This window comes from Periplaneta americana, chromosome 8 (assembly GCF_040183065.1).
Source record: "Periplaneta americana isolate PAMFEO1 chromosome 8, P.americana_PAMFEO1_priV1, whole genome shotgun sequence".
NCBI lineage: Eukaryota > Metazoa > Arthropoda > Insecta > Blattodea > Blattidae > Periplaneta > Periplaneta americana.
This window is the reverse complement of record NC_091124.1, coordinates 20,785,668-20,803,329: the sequence shown is the minus strand read 5'-3', so window position 1 is coordinate 20,803,329 and position 17,662 is coordinate 20,785,668. Positions and strand designations below refer to the sequence as shown.

The 17,662-nt window shown below is 35.0% G+C and overlaps 2 protein-coding genes across 5 annotated transcripts in view; one reads left to right on the top strand and one right to left on the bottom strand.

Moving 5' to 3' along the window:
* Positions 1–17,662, bottom strand: part of LOC138704550 (protein phosphatase 1 regulatory subunit 36-like) — a 74,454-nt gene that overhangs the window by 42,215 nt on the left and 14,577 nt on the right. The gene's annotated exons all lie outside the window — the stretch shown is intronic.
* Positions 32–16,941, top strand: LOC138704549 (serine/threonine-protein kinase VRK1-like). 4 transcript variants are annotated; one of them, XM_069832562.1, is made up of 8 exons: positions 32–140; positions 616–812; positions 3,556–3,614; positions 6,284–6,353; positions 6,484–6,680; positions 10,634–10,847; positions 13,661–13,840; positions 16,138–16,941. In XM_069832562.1, the coding sequence occupies exons 2-8, from the start codon at positions 632–634 to the stop codon at positions 16,653–16,655; spliced, it is 1,419 nt and encodes a 472-aa protein (XP_069688663.1). In that variant the 5' UTR covers positions 32–140; positions 616–631; the 3' UTR covers positions 16,656–16,941. The 4 variants fall into 4 exon arrangements, with proteins under 4 accessions (XP_069688663.1, XP_069688664.1, XP_069688666.1 ...); XM_069832563.1 differs by having other exon boundaries at positions 70–222; XM_069832565.1 differs by lacking the exon at positions 32–140 and adding an exon at positions 204–222 and having other exon boundaries at positions 628–812.

The window sequence follows — 17,662 nt, the reverse complement described above, 5'->3', positions numbered from 1 at the left end:
ATATTCTCAAATGCTATCGAATAGTGCAAGTGCAAACATTGGCCCCACTGTGCAAGACATGCGCGGACTTGCGATCCGTAGTTAAAATATTACTTTGGCGCCTTGTTTTCCCGAGGCCCGAATTTTTAAAAACAGGAAAGGTTAGTACGTTATGTGGTATAAGTAATGATAGCATTTCAGTTGAAGTGAAACGTAAACACACAATAAAATCGGACACTTAAGGTTTGTGGTTGATATTCACTTCTATAACATCATATTTCAGGTTAGAATGTCTAAAATATTTAACCAAAATGTAATACCTCGTATCATAAACTTATTATGTTACTTCCGTATTTAATGTGTAAAATTGCATGTTAAATTACATAATGTGAATCTCTTTCTACTATACATATCATAAAGATTAATTTAAGAAACTAAAATGCAATATAACTGAGGTAGAATGATATTGAATATTTAGAGAATCAAGATTAATGTGTAGGTAGGTCTATCCTGCCCATTTATCTGTGGTTAATACTGGGGTGAAAGTTAAGCTTAGGGTACCCCATTTCTCTTAAAGATATCTTCAGTTTAAAGTAGTCTTGAGTATGTTTATCTGTTTGTCACTTTTACTTTAAGGTCATCCTTCAGAATTATGTCTTTGAAGACAAACAAAGCAGCCCCTGTAAAGAAAGCTCAAGGGAAAAGAAAAGCAGCAAATGGATACAAACTTCCTGATCCCATTCCCAATGGGGAAATAATAAAAGATGTGGCGAAAAAGCAGTGGCAAATAGGCCCTTCCATCGGCGTGGGTGGATTTGGAGAAATCTATTCAGGTATATTTTGTGCTTAATGTAGTTGTATGGACTTATCTAAACCGAAGATAATGTTCAGGATCAAGCAGTGGACATTTCGGCAGAATTAACCTGATGTATTTTCCCTAGAATTAATTCTAAAGTAGGCCTATTCTCTATTATATTCGACCATATTGAGCAGAGTTAACTAGGTAAATACTCTGAAGCTGAAAGTAGATTTATAAAATTATGAAGTAAACGTTTTTAAGCAGCGTAAATAGAAATATTACTTATTGTTACGGTAGCCAAACTTTACATATTTGATGAGAACCATAATTGCATTTCAATTATATACAGGGTCTACGAGGACGAATGTAAAATACTTCAGAATAATTTAGCTTAGGTTAAACTACGTCATTTAATCGTGTATATTTATGCCCGAAGTGTAATGGTTAGGGAGAAGCTGATGGGAGAAATATTGGAATGTCTTTCAGTACCGTGTACTATACTTGAGGTGCTAGCAGCATACCAGCTGAAGGACATTGAGCAGCTTGTGTAATGTTTATTGTATTTTGTTTCTGTGTTTAACCATCTGGTAAAAATATGAAACAACCGTATCACAGAGACTTGCTGGGCTCTAGTGTAAAGGCCAGCGGTTATATAAACATAAACATGAATACACTTCTTTTGCAACTGTGGTACAGTTCATGAAATCCGTAAGAAGGGTAATCTCATAATTTTGTCTTGTGTAGTTACTTTATGTTCTTACTAAGTTTGTGTTTAATGTGAGATAAATTTATTTGCACAACACAAGACACGGCGTGTACAATAATACGTATATCATATCACAATGTTATAAAACTTAAGAAGTACGTGTAAAATGCCTTTCTCATTTAAAAGTTCGGCCATCAGTAACACCCTAACTGCTAAGATTTTAGGCATAGGTGTATGAGGTTAAATTGATGTAAGTTAAACCAAACTGAGGTACAAAGAGTTTTTATGCAGACCAGTCCCAGGTAGTAACGTTTCGTCAGCTTAATGATGGTAGTGTGGACCACTTGTCCCAAGGAAGCTAAGTGGTAAAGGGTGGAGTGGGGTCGATCTGTGTAGGACACAGTGGCGGCCGGTGAGACATTCTGGTGGTGGTGCCAAAAATGTAAGAAGGTTGCACGCAAATCACCAAGTGAAAGGTGATAATCACAGCTCATGTTTACATTATGTTAAATAAAACAAATTAATTAAGCGAGCTATTTTACCAGGTGTGCAGTTAATAATGCAACTAGTAGGCCTATATGAAACCAAAAACAGCAATAAACGCTTTTCTAACTTAAAAATATGCTTATATAAAATTTATCATTTGAATGTTAAGAGAGGAATTTAACTAATCACTAACATCTTTAAATTTCAAGCAATGTACTCACCAAAGTGCCAATCCAACGCCGAGAGAGAGACATCTGCATCTGGATTAAAAAGAACAGTACTGGAAATCCATTCGTCGTTCCTTTTTGTTGGCAAACAAGTCTATCACTTTTGCATTGAAACCTTCAATCTTGCATACGAAAGATTTTTCGCACGATAACATTCCTAAAGCACTCAATCTTTCTTCCTTCATAGTGTTTCTAAGAAATAATGTGGTTATTCTTTTCAGCATAGAAAAGCATCGCTCAGCTTCAGAAGTGGAGATGGGCATTGTAATTAACAATTTCAAAATTTTGATTGTCTCCTCGAAAGTATCACATATTTCAACTTCTAGAATTAAGGAAAGAAATGGAAAATATAAATAACTTTTAGAACTCGTAAAGTTACTGGCAAAAACACACGAAATGAACGGTGATACAGACAATAAATGAAAACGTTTACACTTCACTTAAACAGACCGATGAATCCAAGGCAGCAGCTTGAATAACACATGTTCATGTCCTGCATAAATCTCATATATCGTTAACAAAATCATCAATACTAGCAACAGTGTAACGATATTTACTTGCCGCGAAATAAAACAAATATCACACTAAATTAACTAATAGTGTTACATAATATGAGGAAATACGTAGTTGTCTTTCTAAAAATAACCATGACTGACTTTCTCTGCATTCGATACAGTTAAATGAATAGTAATTTGTACTTTCAAATCCAAGTTGTGTGCATTAGTTTTGAATTGGTAACATTGCATTAAGATTTGGCGCCGAACTTTTCGTGTAAGTCTGCTCTTGAGACAACAGTTTCCTGCCAAACTTTTCCAACAAACCCTGCCATCTAGCGGAATTTCTGGATTACTGCGCTCTAGCAGGCGGAATTTTAACTACTGAGTCAAATTGAACTCGGCTCAGTCTCCGCCATAAGAACCGCATATGAACTAAACCAGTAGCCTTTTGTACAGTGTTATATGGGCTTACCCGGTGCCACAGAGAACTGGCTCCAACGTTCGAAAAAACACTGCAAGAGTGCGTCCCGATCTGTGCGCGCGCTCTTTCAAATGAAATTGGAATAAAATACGTAGAAATAAATTATTACAACTATTTTTTAGGGTATTATTTTTTGTTTCTTTCATTGGTGGTGCCATGGCACACTGGCACTGCCCCAAAAGCCGCCCCTGGTAGGACAGTATGTACAGACCTGTGTATATACCAGCATACAACCACTTGCTGCCCGACAATAGATTTTGTTAGGTAGAGATTGGTGTGGGACCAATCTGCATGGAAACTCTCTGTACTTCAAATTCATCTTTAGACACTCTATATGTCTCTTTTCTTTATGATTTTTCAAAACTTTTTTTATGTTTCAGCTTCTGATGTTTCAGATTCTCCAAGAAAGCAAAGTTCATTACCATATGTTGTAAAAATAGTAAGTAACAAACTAATGCATTTAAAAGGAAACGATCCTCAGTAATTAATAAAATGTAATTTTACTGTATCAATTTATGTGGAGACAAACTCTGTGCTGCATTTCTGCGACTGTAGAACACCTCTGAGAGGAGAAATGCTTTTGTTTAATGATAGTGAGACTTAACTGGCTTGCACAATTTTTCTTCGTGCTTTTCAATTAAAAAGGAAAACTTTATATTTTTAGCTGCTTGACATTAGATGTAAGAACTTACATATACAGAATCCGTCAGAATAATCTCCCCCGATTTGAACTGGCCACCGCACAGATTTCTTGATAGTTGCGCTTGAGCGGTATATATCTTTGAGCAGCATAAGCCATGCCATTTCATTTACCATCATGGCGTGGACAAGTGAACGTCGTGAATTTTGCTGTTTAAGAATATTTAAAAAATGGCAACACAGCAGCAATTTCATACCTATTTTTGAGTAGGTCGGCACGAAAGAATTTCTGATAAGAGAACTATACTGCTATGAGTGAGAAATTTCAGAGAAAAGGTTCAACTTTCAAACAGAAGTTGTCAAGTAGATGTTGCAATTTCAGACTCCTGAGAATATCACAGCAGTGAACCATGCTGTTACCACTTCTCCACGATGTTGATCCATTAAATATAATAATAATAATTCTTTATTTATAATAATAATAATAATAATAATGATTTATTTTAGCTGGCAGAGTTAAGGCCGTAAGGCCTTCTCTTCCACACAACCAGCAAAAAGTGTATATACATATGCATGAACTTACAAAGAATTCAACAAATTGATTTAGATGAGAGTTACATGTATACAAGAGTTATTTACGAATTAAACAACAAAATACTATGAACTATTAATTAAACACTGAAATAAACTGGGTAGCAGAATTAAACTAAAATACATAGAATGTTAATATATTTCAAATTATATTAGATAATAGAAAGAGATTATTATGAGACAATTTTGAAAATGCAGCACAATCAGGATGATGTCTAAAGAAAAAAAGCAACAGTGTAGTCAGTAATATTTTAAATCAGTATGATTGGAGTGAAATGCTAATAAGGTTATCTTTTAAGCTGTTCTTAAAGGTGTTTGTTGTCTTGCAGCCCCTAATACTTTGTGACAAGGAATTCCATTGACGCGAGGTGGATATTGTAAAAGATGAGGAATAACAAGATGTTCTATGAAGAGGTATATTTAGCGTGCCACAGATAAGTGATCTGGTATTTACGTCGTGGTTAGAGTATAGATAAGAGAAACGAGACGAAAGGTAATTTGGTGTTGAGGTGTGCAGAATTCGAAAGAGTAAAGACAAAGAGTGTAAAGTTCTGCGTTCTTTAAGTCGGAGCCACGAGAGACTTGCGAAGGACGGTGATATGTGATCATATCGTCGGATGTTGCACACGTATCTGATGCACATATTCTGAGCTCGCTGTAACTTGACTGACAGTTCAGAACTTAGATCACTTAACAAAACGTCACAATAATCGAAGTGCGGCATTAATAGGGTTTGTACTAGGGTAAGTTTTAGTTGCTGGGGCAAAGTTAAGGCCATAGGGCCTTCTCTTACACTCTACCAGGTCACAAAGTATATAAGCAGTTAAAATTTAACAAAAAGTTAAAGAACAGAATACTAACATATTACAAATAATAATAATAATAATAATAATAATAATAATAATAATAATAGCATAATAAAATCGACACTAAACAACATGAAAATAATACCATAATATAAAAAAAAAAAAGTAAAATACATTGGAATATAGTGAAAGCAACTCATTTAGTATAAATGGTTAATATGGAAAAACGTAAGGAAGAATATATCAAAATGGAATGTAATAAAATAATAATAAAAAAGAAAAGAAATACGAAAATTAAATAAAATTCACGATAAAAAGGCTATGATAATAAATTCATCAGCTGATAAAGAGAACAAAAAGGGGAAAGGAAGGAAAACATACTCTGGCATTGGGAATATCTGATCAAAATGTCAGACAGATCTTACACCTAGATGTCAAGTTCTCTTGCTACAAAGTTATGCCGGCTCAGGAACTTCAACTTGCTCAACCACCAAGATTTTTTGAGACCATATTGGCAAATGTTCCAGATGACCTTGTTGTGTTCAGAAGTGACTAAGCTCATTTTCATTTGTCGAGCTGCATCAACAAACAAAACCTTCGGTATTGAGCCACAGAAAACCCTCGAGAAAGCATCAAGCGTGTTGCTGTTTGGTGTGCTGTTGCAAAATTTGGAATAATAGGGACATACTTTTTTGAGGAAGAAGGACGCACAGTGACTACTTCAGGGGTGTATAGCTCATGAGGGCAAGCATTTGGATGATATTATCTTTAAAACAAAGTGATGTCAAAATGGCAAGCATTCTTCTGGAAGAAGGTAAAATAAAATTTTGAATGGGATCTATGTTGCTCTTTTTATTTATGTTTTAAATTGGGGAGATATTCTGCCGGATCCTGTATTTCACATATTAATTGCTGATGAAAAGAAATTTATAACACTTCTAGTGGCATTTTTATTGCTCATAATTTATTTAAAAAATGAACAATGATTTGGACCACTATTTATTTAGTTGTTAAATTTTTAGATATATGCGTTAGATACAAGGTACATAAAACATAATATTTTGATTTATAGGAACCACATGGTAATGGACCCTTGTTTGTTGAAATGCATTTCTACATTAAAGTGGCCAAGCCAGATCAAAGTAAGTATACAGTGAGCTTGATAATGTTTCTTCATGAAAAAAATTTGAGAAAATGATACATTAATATTTTTTCTCTTTCTTAAACTAACATCAACACCTCAATGTAACCTGTGCTCTTCTTAAATTACAGTTGAGGAATGGATGAAGCAGAAAAAGTTGAAGTCTCTGGGAATGCCTCGATATCTGGGGTCTGGATCTCATGAGTGTAATGGACAGAAATATCGCTTTGTTGTAATGGACAGATATGGGAAGGATCTCTGGTCATTATTCCTTCAGAACAACCGATTATTTCCATTGCCGACAATTTTTAGAGTGGGCCTGCAAATTGTGAGTTCTTAAGCTAGGCACTTCCCTTTAAGAGACTTTGTATTGAAATTTATAGGACAATAACGGCACATGTAAAGCTGATGTGTGATATGTAGTGGATACAGCATTAATTAATATGACAATACTTCCAGGATTGTAAACATTTAAAAACTTTCATTTTTTTAACTGTGTTATTGAATTAACATAACTATCTTAATAGCTAGCAGTCGACACTGATTTGATTTGGGAATGATTGTGATATTATGCATCATTTACATGTCAGTCCTACATATAACCTTTATTTTACACTAACATGTCTGTTGGTACAAATTTCTGTCTAATTTGTCTTTAGGTTATAAGTTACAATAATGCGTTAAGTCCATTTTTAAGAAAGGACTGGGCTAGTTTTTTACTCACCGGTCTACAGACTGAGCGAGTTTTCAAGTGACATGCACAATAACACAAACTTTTAGATAAAGATTGGCATTATTTTGAGAGAAAACAAGTTTAAACTATGATGATAGAGGTCTCAAACATAATGTGTAAATCATAAAAATGGCCAAATGGACTGAACAAGTTTTGGGATTACACTCCTCAGTTTCTTATAAAATGACGAAGTATATTATGTGGTTCAAAAGCTTGCAGCCAAGTCCAAATAGTTTCATTACATGCTAATAGTTATACAGCTACTGGGTGTTCAGTTCAAAATGTGTCTTGGCTCGCTGTATGCCGTCATGTGGCTAGCTGATGAGCCTAGAGAATTCAATCTTCCTACACTTCCGTAGCTCAGGTGTATAATCTAAGAGGCAGAGAAGTTGGCTAGCAAGTACGGCGTTCATTCTGAAGAGTACGTGCCGATACGTACGGTAACGCCGGTAGTGGCAGGAATGTGAACTGTTTGGAAATACGTACTGTCGGGATATGGGGAGAGGGTTAAGACGATTACTTACGCATTTGTTGACATTAACTTCGACGGTCAACATGGACACGGAGCATTTGATTTGTGTTGTGGAATGTTACCGTACGCAACCGATGATAACAAATACCCTGCGTACGACTTGCCGGCGCAAAACACAGTTCGAAAGAGGTTATGGTAGCACACAGACCGTACAGACTGCCATCTGTTGCTACGACATTCAAGTTATACCGTACACGTTCTCAAGTTCAGATTGAAGAACGCCTTAAATAATAGGCAACTTCTCTAACATATAAACTGAAACTCGCTTCAAATCGGTGACCCAACAACAGTGACGTCATGACACACTTTGAAATGAACACCCAGTATTATATGTACAGTTATTTCATAATTCTTTTGTTAAGCATAAAAACATGTCTTTACAAAGAAACAGTGTACATTTTTAGAAATCCGAATGGTTTTGCAGTCAATGTAAGTTTTTCGGTACAGCATAATATTGCAACAAAAATGAATGTTAAGATATCCTACATACAAAGCTGAAAGTCTTCTGTTCACTGTTCTTAAACACGCAAATTACTGGCAAAATGTTTGCAGATATCTGAAGCTTGTTGGATACGAGAGGTGAGAAAAAAAAGGGGAAATGAAAAGATTGGGTTACACTGGCAACTGATGGCATCAATCTGATTCCATTCAGAAAATATTTTTATAATGCTCAACTTACAGGTAGTCTGTTTTATTGGAGGAATTCTATTTGTAACTGACTTGGTCAGGATTGGTTGGTTGTTCTGGTTTATACTTCAATGTGGCGTTAGATCCCAGAAAACTTCTTTCGTTCCCCCCCCCCCCCCCTATAACCTCTGTGTTTAATATAATGTGGTCATACATAAAATATGCTGATATAATTTTTAATAACACAAAAATAGACTCATTGCCTTCAGTTAACATTTCGAACCTCCTATTCAGTAACACTCACAGGCTAACAAAATCTCGTGTACAAGCAAACAAGCAGATAATGGAACTCAGGAGTCAAATTACATATAATAAAGGAAACTTAAAGGTAACCATTCACTAACCAAAACAGAATTATTCGGTGAATTCGGATTTTTATTCTTTATGCCATTTTAAATTGAGCATCACCTACTTGGCCTATCGCTTCTGCTTTCAAGACCAGGTTCTGTCGAGAATTCTAGACGGTTCTTCATCTGGTCCATGATAAAAATAAAGAAGGTTATGGCAATATATTGATTGCAAGATCTCCAGCGATGTGAATATTGAAAACATAAATGAAATCAATGACACGAAACTTATTTTGTTCGTACAACAGTGTGAAGCATAGACAAATAAATACAGTACGAAGAGCTTTACAGTTTATCAAATAGGGTTTATAGCAATGTAATATGCAAGAATAACATATGGAATGAGATTGGGAAAGTAATGAGTCAACCGTGCATGTTCTTCATAGTTTCTTTAGGTTACAGAGCTATTCATTTTATTCTCATGTTCATTTCAGAACATTACAATGAAATGGCGGTAAATAACAACACTATATTACATGATCAATTCAGAAATGCAGACAAGTGAGCGATACTGTAATAAAAATCCAAACGTCCCAAACTTATCATTTCCAGTTAGTGAACACTTACCTAACAGTATAGGTAGTTTATTGTAAATTATATTTATTTATTTAATAATAACATATACATAAAAATGTTACATTAAAATGCCCCGAAAGAGCAAAGCTCGTGTTCGGGGACAGTTCCGTTACATAGATACACATACTTTGTAGACAAGATACTTAAGGAAAAAGCTCACATAAAGATTGTAATAAAATTAGTAAATAATAATACTAATAATAACTGAGTGAAAAAAGAGACGATGTTTAGATTGATGGATTAATATTAAATTATTATTAGTAGTATAATTAGTGCAGGTCATGTTGATATAGTAACCAAGATAAAATAGAAAAATACACTTAGGATAGAAATAAACTTATTTTACAACACATGGTACATAATATATATACAGGGAAGTCTGTCATATAAATTTTTTAATTCTGGATCTGAAAATTTCATTGCTTAAAGTAGTCAATTCTGGATGAAATTTTATTATCGAATTATATAGCCGTGGACCATAATTTGTACTGTGTAGTAAAGCAGCAGATGTGAAATATTTAGGTTCAACTAATTTAAGAATTTCATTTCGTCTCGTATTATGAGCATGTGGCTGAGCTACAAATTTCATTCTATTTTTATGATAGAATTTCATTAAAGAGTATTTATAAATTTGGTCAATTCTAAAAACATTCAATTCAGAATGGATCAAATTTGTTGGATAATCCAGTCGCCTTTTCAAACAAATTTTGATTATACGTTTTTGCAACATAATTAGAGGAAAAAGAGCAGTTTTTGTAATGCCTCCCCATCCAATTATACCATATTGGATAACAGATTCAACTATAGCCAAATAAACCAAACGTAATACATGAGTAGGCAAGTAATGGCGAAGGTTTACAAATTTGTAAATTGTTTTACGTATCCTGTTACATAAAAAGGTGATGTGTCTATCCCATTTCAAGTGTTGATCAACAATAATTCCCAGGTATTTCACATCTACAGATTCTTTCAGGCAAGGGCATTTACAGGTTGTAGAGAGTTTACAAAATGAGTTGTGGATTATTAATTTTAAATGAGAAAGTGATTTCAATTTGTTCAATCCAGAGACTGTTAAAGAAAATGGCACCAAAGTAGTTTTAGTTATATTTAGAGATAGCAAATTTGCATCAAGCCAGTTTTTGATCAAATTTATACCTATACTGGCATGTTTATAAGTGTCCTCCCAAGTTAAACCACTGAAAATCACCACCGAATCATCAGTGTAAGAATAACAGGACTAATTTGAGCTAATTTGATTATAGGTGTGTACGAACATGAAACAGGAATTTTGATACAGAAAAGGGCTTGAACTGTGAAGATTTTATTGATGAATGTAGAACCAAATTGTGCATGTGAAATATATATTCCTAAATACTGACTTCATGAAAGTTTTCTTTTCCATTTAGATTAATATACTGGAATACATTCATAGCAAAGGATATGTTCATGCTGATATCAAAGGCTCGAATCTTCTGTTGGGTTTGCACAAAGGCACAGAGAATCAAGTCTATCTCGTTGATTTTGGACTTGCATCTCGTTATTCAAAGGAATACAAACCAGATCCTAAGAAAGCCCATAATGGAACTATCGAGTACACCAGCAGAGATGCCCATGTGGGAGGTAATACAAGTACCTTACTCTGCTAATAATTCATTATTTTGTGTTACTTGTATGTATACATTGTATTTAATCAACTGTTATAAAAATTTTGTGCAGAATATGTGAAGGATCACAACCTGGTATCCATTCATTGAAGTAAAACTTGTTCAAGTAAATTTCCTTGTACGTATAAAAAGTTGTGTTCCACAATAGCTTGTATTTTTAATACTCTTTACTTACTTACTTACTGGCTTTTAAGAAACCCAGAGGTTCATTGCTGCCCTCACATAAGCCCACCATTGGTCCCTATCCTGAGCAAGATTAATCCATTCTCTATCATCATATCCCACCTCCCTCAAATCCATTTTAATATTATCTTCCCATCTACGTCTCAGCCTCCCTAAAGGTCTTTTTCCCTCCAGCATCCCAACTAACACACTATATGCATTTCTGGATTCGGCCATATGTGCTACATGTCCTGCCCATCTCAAATGTCTGGATTTAATGTTCCTAATTATGTCAGGTGACGACTACAATGCGTGCAGTTCTGTATTGTGTAACTTTCTCCATTCTCCTGTAACTTCATCCCTCTTAGCCCCAAGTTAAAGCATTCTTTTTCCTTTTGGCCATTGCTACCTAATTCAATGTACTGTAGTTGGTTTTACATTTTCCATCCACCCACAAAGCATCAATATCAAAGAATAAAATGAGCCACTTGCTGCAGAACCTTACTTACTTTTTTACTTTTATTGGCGTTTCCACTTTCAGCAGTTGCCTTTTATTCCCCTTTTCCATTATTGTCGGTCATCCTAAGATCCATTTTCCAACCCTCAGCAACTCCTCTCCATGTAAGTCGAGGTCGTCCCTTTCTTCTCCTCCCTGGGGTGACCAATTCAAAACTTTTTTAGGCCATCGCTCCTCGGGCATCCTCTAAACATGTCCAAACCATTGAGGCCTTCGACATTCCAAACGGTCGATCACATCTTCTTGTATGTTCCACTTTTCCAAAATCTTGTCATTTCTGACCCTCTGGAGACGGGATATGCATAGACTCCTTAGTCCATCCATTTCCACAGATCTAACACGGTCTTTTTGTCTTTCTGTCAGAGTCCAGTTCTCCCCTCCATAAGTCAACATACTCTCTACAATTACATCAAGTATCATTTCCTTTGTCTCCATTCTAACATCCGTATTCCAAAGCACACCATTAAGTTGTTTTATAGCATTTCTTGCTTGTATGACACGATTTTCCACATCTTTAAAGATATATGTACAGATTGGTGGAGCACCGATACCAAATATTTAAATTGATCCACTGACTTCACTATGCCATTAGAGCAGGCCTGCACAAACAGCGCTCAACGAGCGCGCGCGCTCCTTTGGAGCGGGAGAGCAGTGTTTACCGTTCACCGAAATGGAGAGGAAGATACGTCAGAATGACATAGACTTGCTCTAGATAGAGGAGAGGGAAACGACCACTCAGTTATCTAGTGTGTAGGCCTATTCTCAGTAACTGTTTCACGTTGCTTACCTACTGCTACAGTACAGTATGGAAGAATCTAAAAGACGGAACATAACATTTAACGATTTACAGCTCGAATTTATTGATCTTCAATGTGACCTAAGGGCTAAAGATCGTTTGAATAATACTACTAGCCTGATGAGTTTTACAAGACTAAACATTAGCAATAATATCCACGTCTACACAGGCTGGCTGTGAAAATGATTGCTATGTTTGGCTCAACATTTATATTTGTGAGCAACTGTTTTCTATAATCAACTTTAATAAAGGCAGACATCGAACATCTGTAACTGATGTTTCATTATGATCAGGAGGCTTACTGTTCCTTTCAGCTGCCAACAGCATAAAACCTCGTTTTGATGTACTGATAAATAAAAATATAACAAAATGATATTGTACATTTAAGTAGCTATAGAATAATTTCTATTACTTCTGTAAAATAAATATTTCTTTATTAATTAATAATAGTCCAAGATAGTTTTGCAAACACTGAATGGGAATTCATTTCATAAGCACTCGTAATAGTACTTCCTTTTGTATATATTTTGTACGAGATTACCCCTTCTTCCAGTCCACCCTTATACAGAGCGCAGCTAATATCTGCATTCCGCTCATGAGCTGGGAGCCAGCTCGGAGAGCGCAAACCTTGTGCAGGCCTGCATTAGAGAATTTCAAATTCCTGCTATCCCTACCTGCAGAATCTAGTAATTAAATTTTCATCAGATATTGTAAGATTTTTTGTTAACACAGCAACTGTGGGCAGGCTTTCTCTGAGTATTTCGGTTCCCCTTGGTATCAACAGTCCAGTTTTGTTTCATGGTATTACTCATCTCCTAGTAACTTATACGGAGTGTCCCAAATGTCTGCGTACATAGGAAATGTTAGTTGAAAATAGAAATGTCACATAATGTGGCACCTTCGAGAGTCAGACATAGGTAAATGTGATCCAGCCAGTTCCGACACACATTCTACAACATGTCCAACATCACATGATGAGAGACGTCGATGATACGGGCCTGCAAATGGTACAAGTCCCAGATTTTCTCCTGGTAGACCTGCAACTTAAATAATCTCAGAGGTAAAAATCAAGAGGTGTAAGATCTGGGAAGTGGGTTGGCCACATTCAGCACATTATGTGACACTTCTATTTGAAACTGACATTCCGTATGTATGAAGATTTTTGGGACACTATACAGTTATATGAAAACTGTTAAGGTTATGCAAGTGGATGCTCTGTAATTAACAAATTTATGGTCTTAAAATAGTCTTTAAATGAATCGATAAAAACAGAAATATTCATTAATTGTTTCAGTGTCCACTAGAAGAGGTGATCTTGAAATTCTGGGTTATAACCTGGTGCAGTGGATGACCTCCAAACTTCCATGGGAAAACAATTTAAGAGATTCTGTACACGTACATCAGCAGAAGAACAAATATATGGATAACATTCCAGAGTTTGTTAAGAAATGTTTTCAAAAAACAAACCCACCAGGTACAGTAACCTCTGTTGTTTCCTAGTTAATTTCTTGTTCTTTCTGAATATTTTTTTTTTTTATCCAATGCCACTAGGTTGTCTTTTCGACATTTCTGGTCTTCTCTCCTGGCCGTAGCTTAGTTGTAACCCACTTCTGAGGTTGGGGCACCTGGAAGGCGGAGTTACATTACCCTGATGATGTGATAGGATGATTATGATAATGTGGTGCCAGGAGAGGTCTTAAATCTAAACTTAACCTAAATTCCAGACCATGGACGAACACAGGAATAATCCCCTTTAAGGAAAAATTCCTGTGCTCTAACCGGGAATCGAACCCGGGACCTCATGAGCTATAGCCAGAAGCTCTGACCACTAGACCATGAATATGACTGTAGCTTTAAGGACTTAGTGAATTAATTATGTTGTCCTCCTCATCATTATCATCATCATCATCATCATGCAGAGATAGATTAAACTAGGGAAGATCAATTCATCTGCTCTTACGAAGCACTGTATGCATTGATGTGCACTCACGAGCAAAACAGAGCATTGTTGGCATTGGGACGATCTGCTCTCACATACTGCTTGTGTGCAGCAAAGAGTGCTCTTGCACAAAGAGCACAAGTTGGTCACCACCATAGCTCTCTGGTTACGAAAGGATTCATAATTGTTTATTGTATCAGATTAGGGATAGGCAGACTTATTGACAGAAGAGCCAAATGTGTGGAGTTATACGACAATAGACCAACCGACAATTTGAAAAAATTGAGATATTTGCACAAATGTTGTTAGCTGAACTATTTAATTCGGAAAAAATCAAGAATGCGATCTCTGATTTTGCTGCTATTTATAAACAAAATTCGTTTATTGCATAAAATGTATTTATTTATTTTGCTTTCCAATATTAAATCAACTGTTGGTCTGTTATTAAAAATCAGTTCTTGTTCTTCCACCATAGCACTATAGCACTGGATGTTCAATCCTCGACCAATCACTCTTCAAATCCATTTCCACGTGGTGGTGGTGGTGGTGGTGGTGGTGGTGGTGGTGGTGGTGGTGGTGGTCATAATTTTCCTTACTGTGTGTACCTAAAAAATTATTGTGCTCATTGTATACTTTGTACTTTACTATTTTGTTATTGTTGTTATTATTATTATTATTATTATTATTGTTATTATTATTATTATTCTCATTTTTATACTGTACTTTGTATGTCTCATTTATTTTGACTTACTGTTCATATTTCATTATGCCTTTTCCTTTCTTTCTGTGTTATGTATTATGTCTTATTTCGACTGACATTGTATTATAATTATCTACTTCAGTTTTTTTGCGTTTGTGTGCAAATACGCACGATCTCGCACAAAATAAATTTTATTTTTAATATTAGATTAATCATAAATTTTTATTATTTCCTTACATAGCATTGTGATTATACCTGCTTGATGATATCTGGTAACACTTGGCGACATTGAAAAGATAACCATATTAGCTTTTTAGGAACTAATCTTACTTGAGTATGGAATCATGTAGATTAGTGGGATGTCATCAGAGCACGTCACTTTCTATTTATTCTTTATATGAAATGTATGGAGGGAGCGTAAAGTTACAATATATAGTTTTCGAGAAAGTGGCAAAGTAAAATGGTATATTTCTTATTGATTTAAAAAATAATAATAATAAAAAAATATAGAAGAATTGAAAGTTACAATTCAAAACTATGGGTTTTGTTTTAAGTCCTTTTATCATGTTTTGTCGTTAAATTACTTCACCAATGCACATAATAGTTTGATCTTTTACTTGGAGATAATGTGAACAAATGTGGCATTCATTTACGTCTACTGGGTTACAAAGAGACTAATGCTTTTTGCGCAACTTATCTTCTTTTTGGCTACAATATTTTGCGGGGGACATGTAATAGTCGATTTTTCAATATCTCGAAGTAATTTTAATTTACCTTATATACTGTAACTTACATATAATATTTTTTTTTCTTTTAGGTTAAGTTTAGATTTAAGACCTCTCCTGGCACCACATTATCATAATCATCCTATCACATCATCGGGGTAATGTAACTCCGCCTTCTAGGCGCCCCAACTCAGAAGTGGGTTACAGCTAAGCCACGGCCAGGAGAGAAGACCAGAAATGTCGAAAGACAACCTGGTGGCATTGGATAAAAAAAAATATATATATATGTGTGTGTGTAATTTTCAGTGAATTAACTTGCAAGAAATGATTATACCAATTTGCCAGTGAGTGTAGTTGGAGTTGAACAGCTCAAGATTACAATAATAGGAATCTTAATTTCTTCACAGGTGCAATGGTGAAGTACCTAGAGTACGTCGCTAGCCTGAAAGATAACGAAGAGCCAGACTATGGAAAATGTAAAAAACTACTGGAGTTAGGTCTCAAGGAATGCAAATGCTCTGTGGAAGGGAAGCTGGAATTTTCAGGAAAGGGAACAAAGAAAGCCTCTCCACGCAAAGGAAAGAACACGAGTCCTTCCAGTGACAGTGAATGCAGTACTTCCGACACTGAGCCATCTCATAAGAAGAATGCCACTATTAGGAAGAAAAACAAAACAAAACAGAACAGAGATGATAGCATTGATGACATAAGTAGTGAGTCAGATGAAGAAGATGAGCAGACCAATGGCAGAGCGAAACCAAGAAATGCAAATAAAAATAATATGAAGAAACCTGCCTCAAGTTGGAGAGATTGCCCAACAGCAATTGCGAGTAATGTCAACAAAGCTGGCGAGTATAAAAGGGCGATTGATGATGCAAAAGAGTTCGGAACAAAGAAGCAGAAGAAAACAGGTGCCTTCTACTAATGTTATTGTAACAGTGTCTATTTTAAAGACTGATCTGTTCACAGAACAAAATTCAGTATTAAGAACTAATCAAGTACTCATACTTTGTCATAATCATTCACTCATAATACGCGTTCAGTGTACTGAAGTGCAAGTTTGCAAGAAGCCTGTTAATATGATATTTACGTTTTCTACATTTAAGAATAAGTTATTCAAGTAACCAGCTGGGACATTGATTTCTAACATTACAAAGAGAAACGAATGTTAATAGAGGAACTTGAAAATAAAAAAAATAAAAAAAAAAAAACTTTTAAATTGTTGAAGTTCGTGTTCTATGTATAAAATTGTTTTTGTACATTTTTTTTTTTCAGTGTTTTTAAGAAATGCACGGTAAAGTGTAATTTTTTAACATTGTCTGAAATATTGCCATTATCTCATTGCTTTTTCAAACAACGTTGTTGTCTATTCTTAATCTAGTTTTTTTTGTACTGTACTCATTTTTTCATAGTAATGAATATATTTTTGATTCAGCATATAAAAGTGTGAACTAACACATTGTTCTTTAGATAATATAAAACATACATGAAACTTTGTTATATAAATCTTACTTTTACCTGTCCTTGATGATCAAGTAGTTCAGAATCAGTCACAGATGACAGATTTTTAAAAGCATTAAAACAAATCTTAGCATGGTTCTCTCTGAGGGGGTATGAGGCTGGATACATGTCCCAAAATGAGAAGTCTCTTAGGTATAATTTACCAGTAATCTCTCGCTCACGTCAAAACGTAATCAGAGATTATTATTATTGTTATTCAAATATTGAAACCCTATTTTACCTTTGGTATATTAGGGTTGTAGTTTGTTACATGTGAAATACATTATGTAGTGATAATACACAATTTTAAAGAATTAATAGTAGGTGTGAATCATAGTTACAATATAAATACACTAATTAAGAGACAGTAAACAATACTAAATACGTTATGCAATAATTACTTTCAGTTAAAACAAAATGAAATAAAATTAG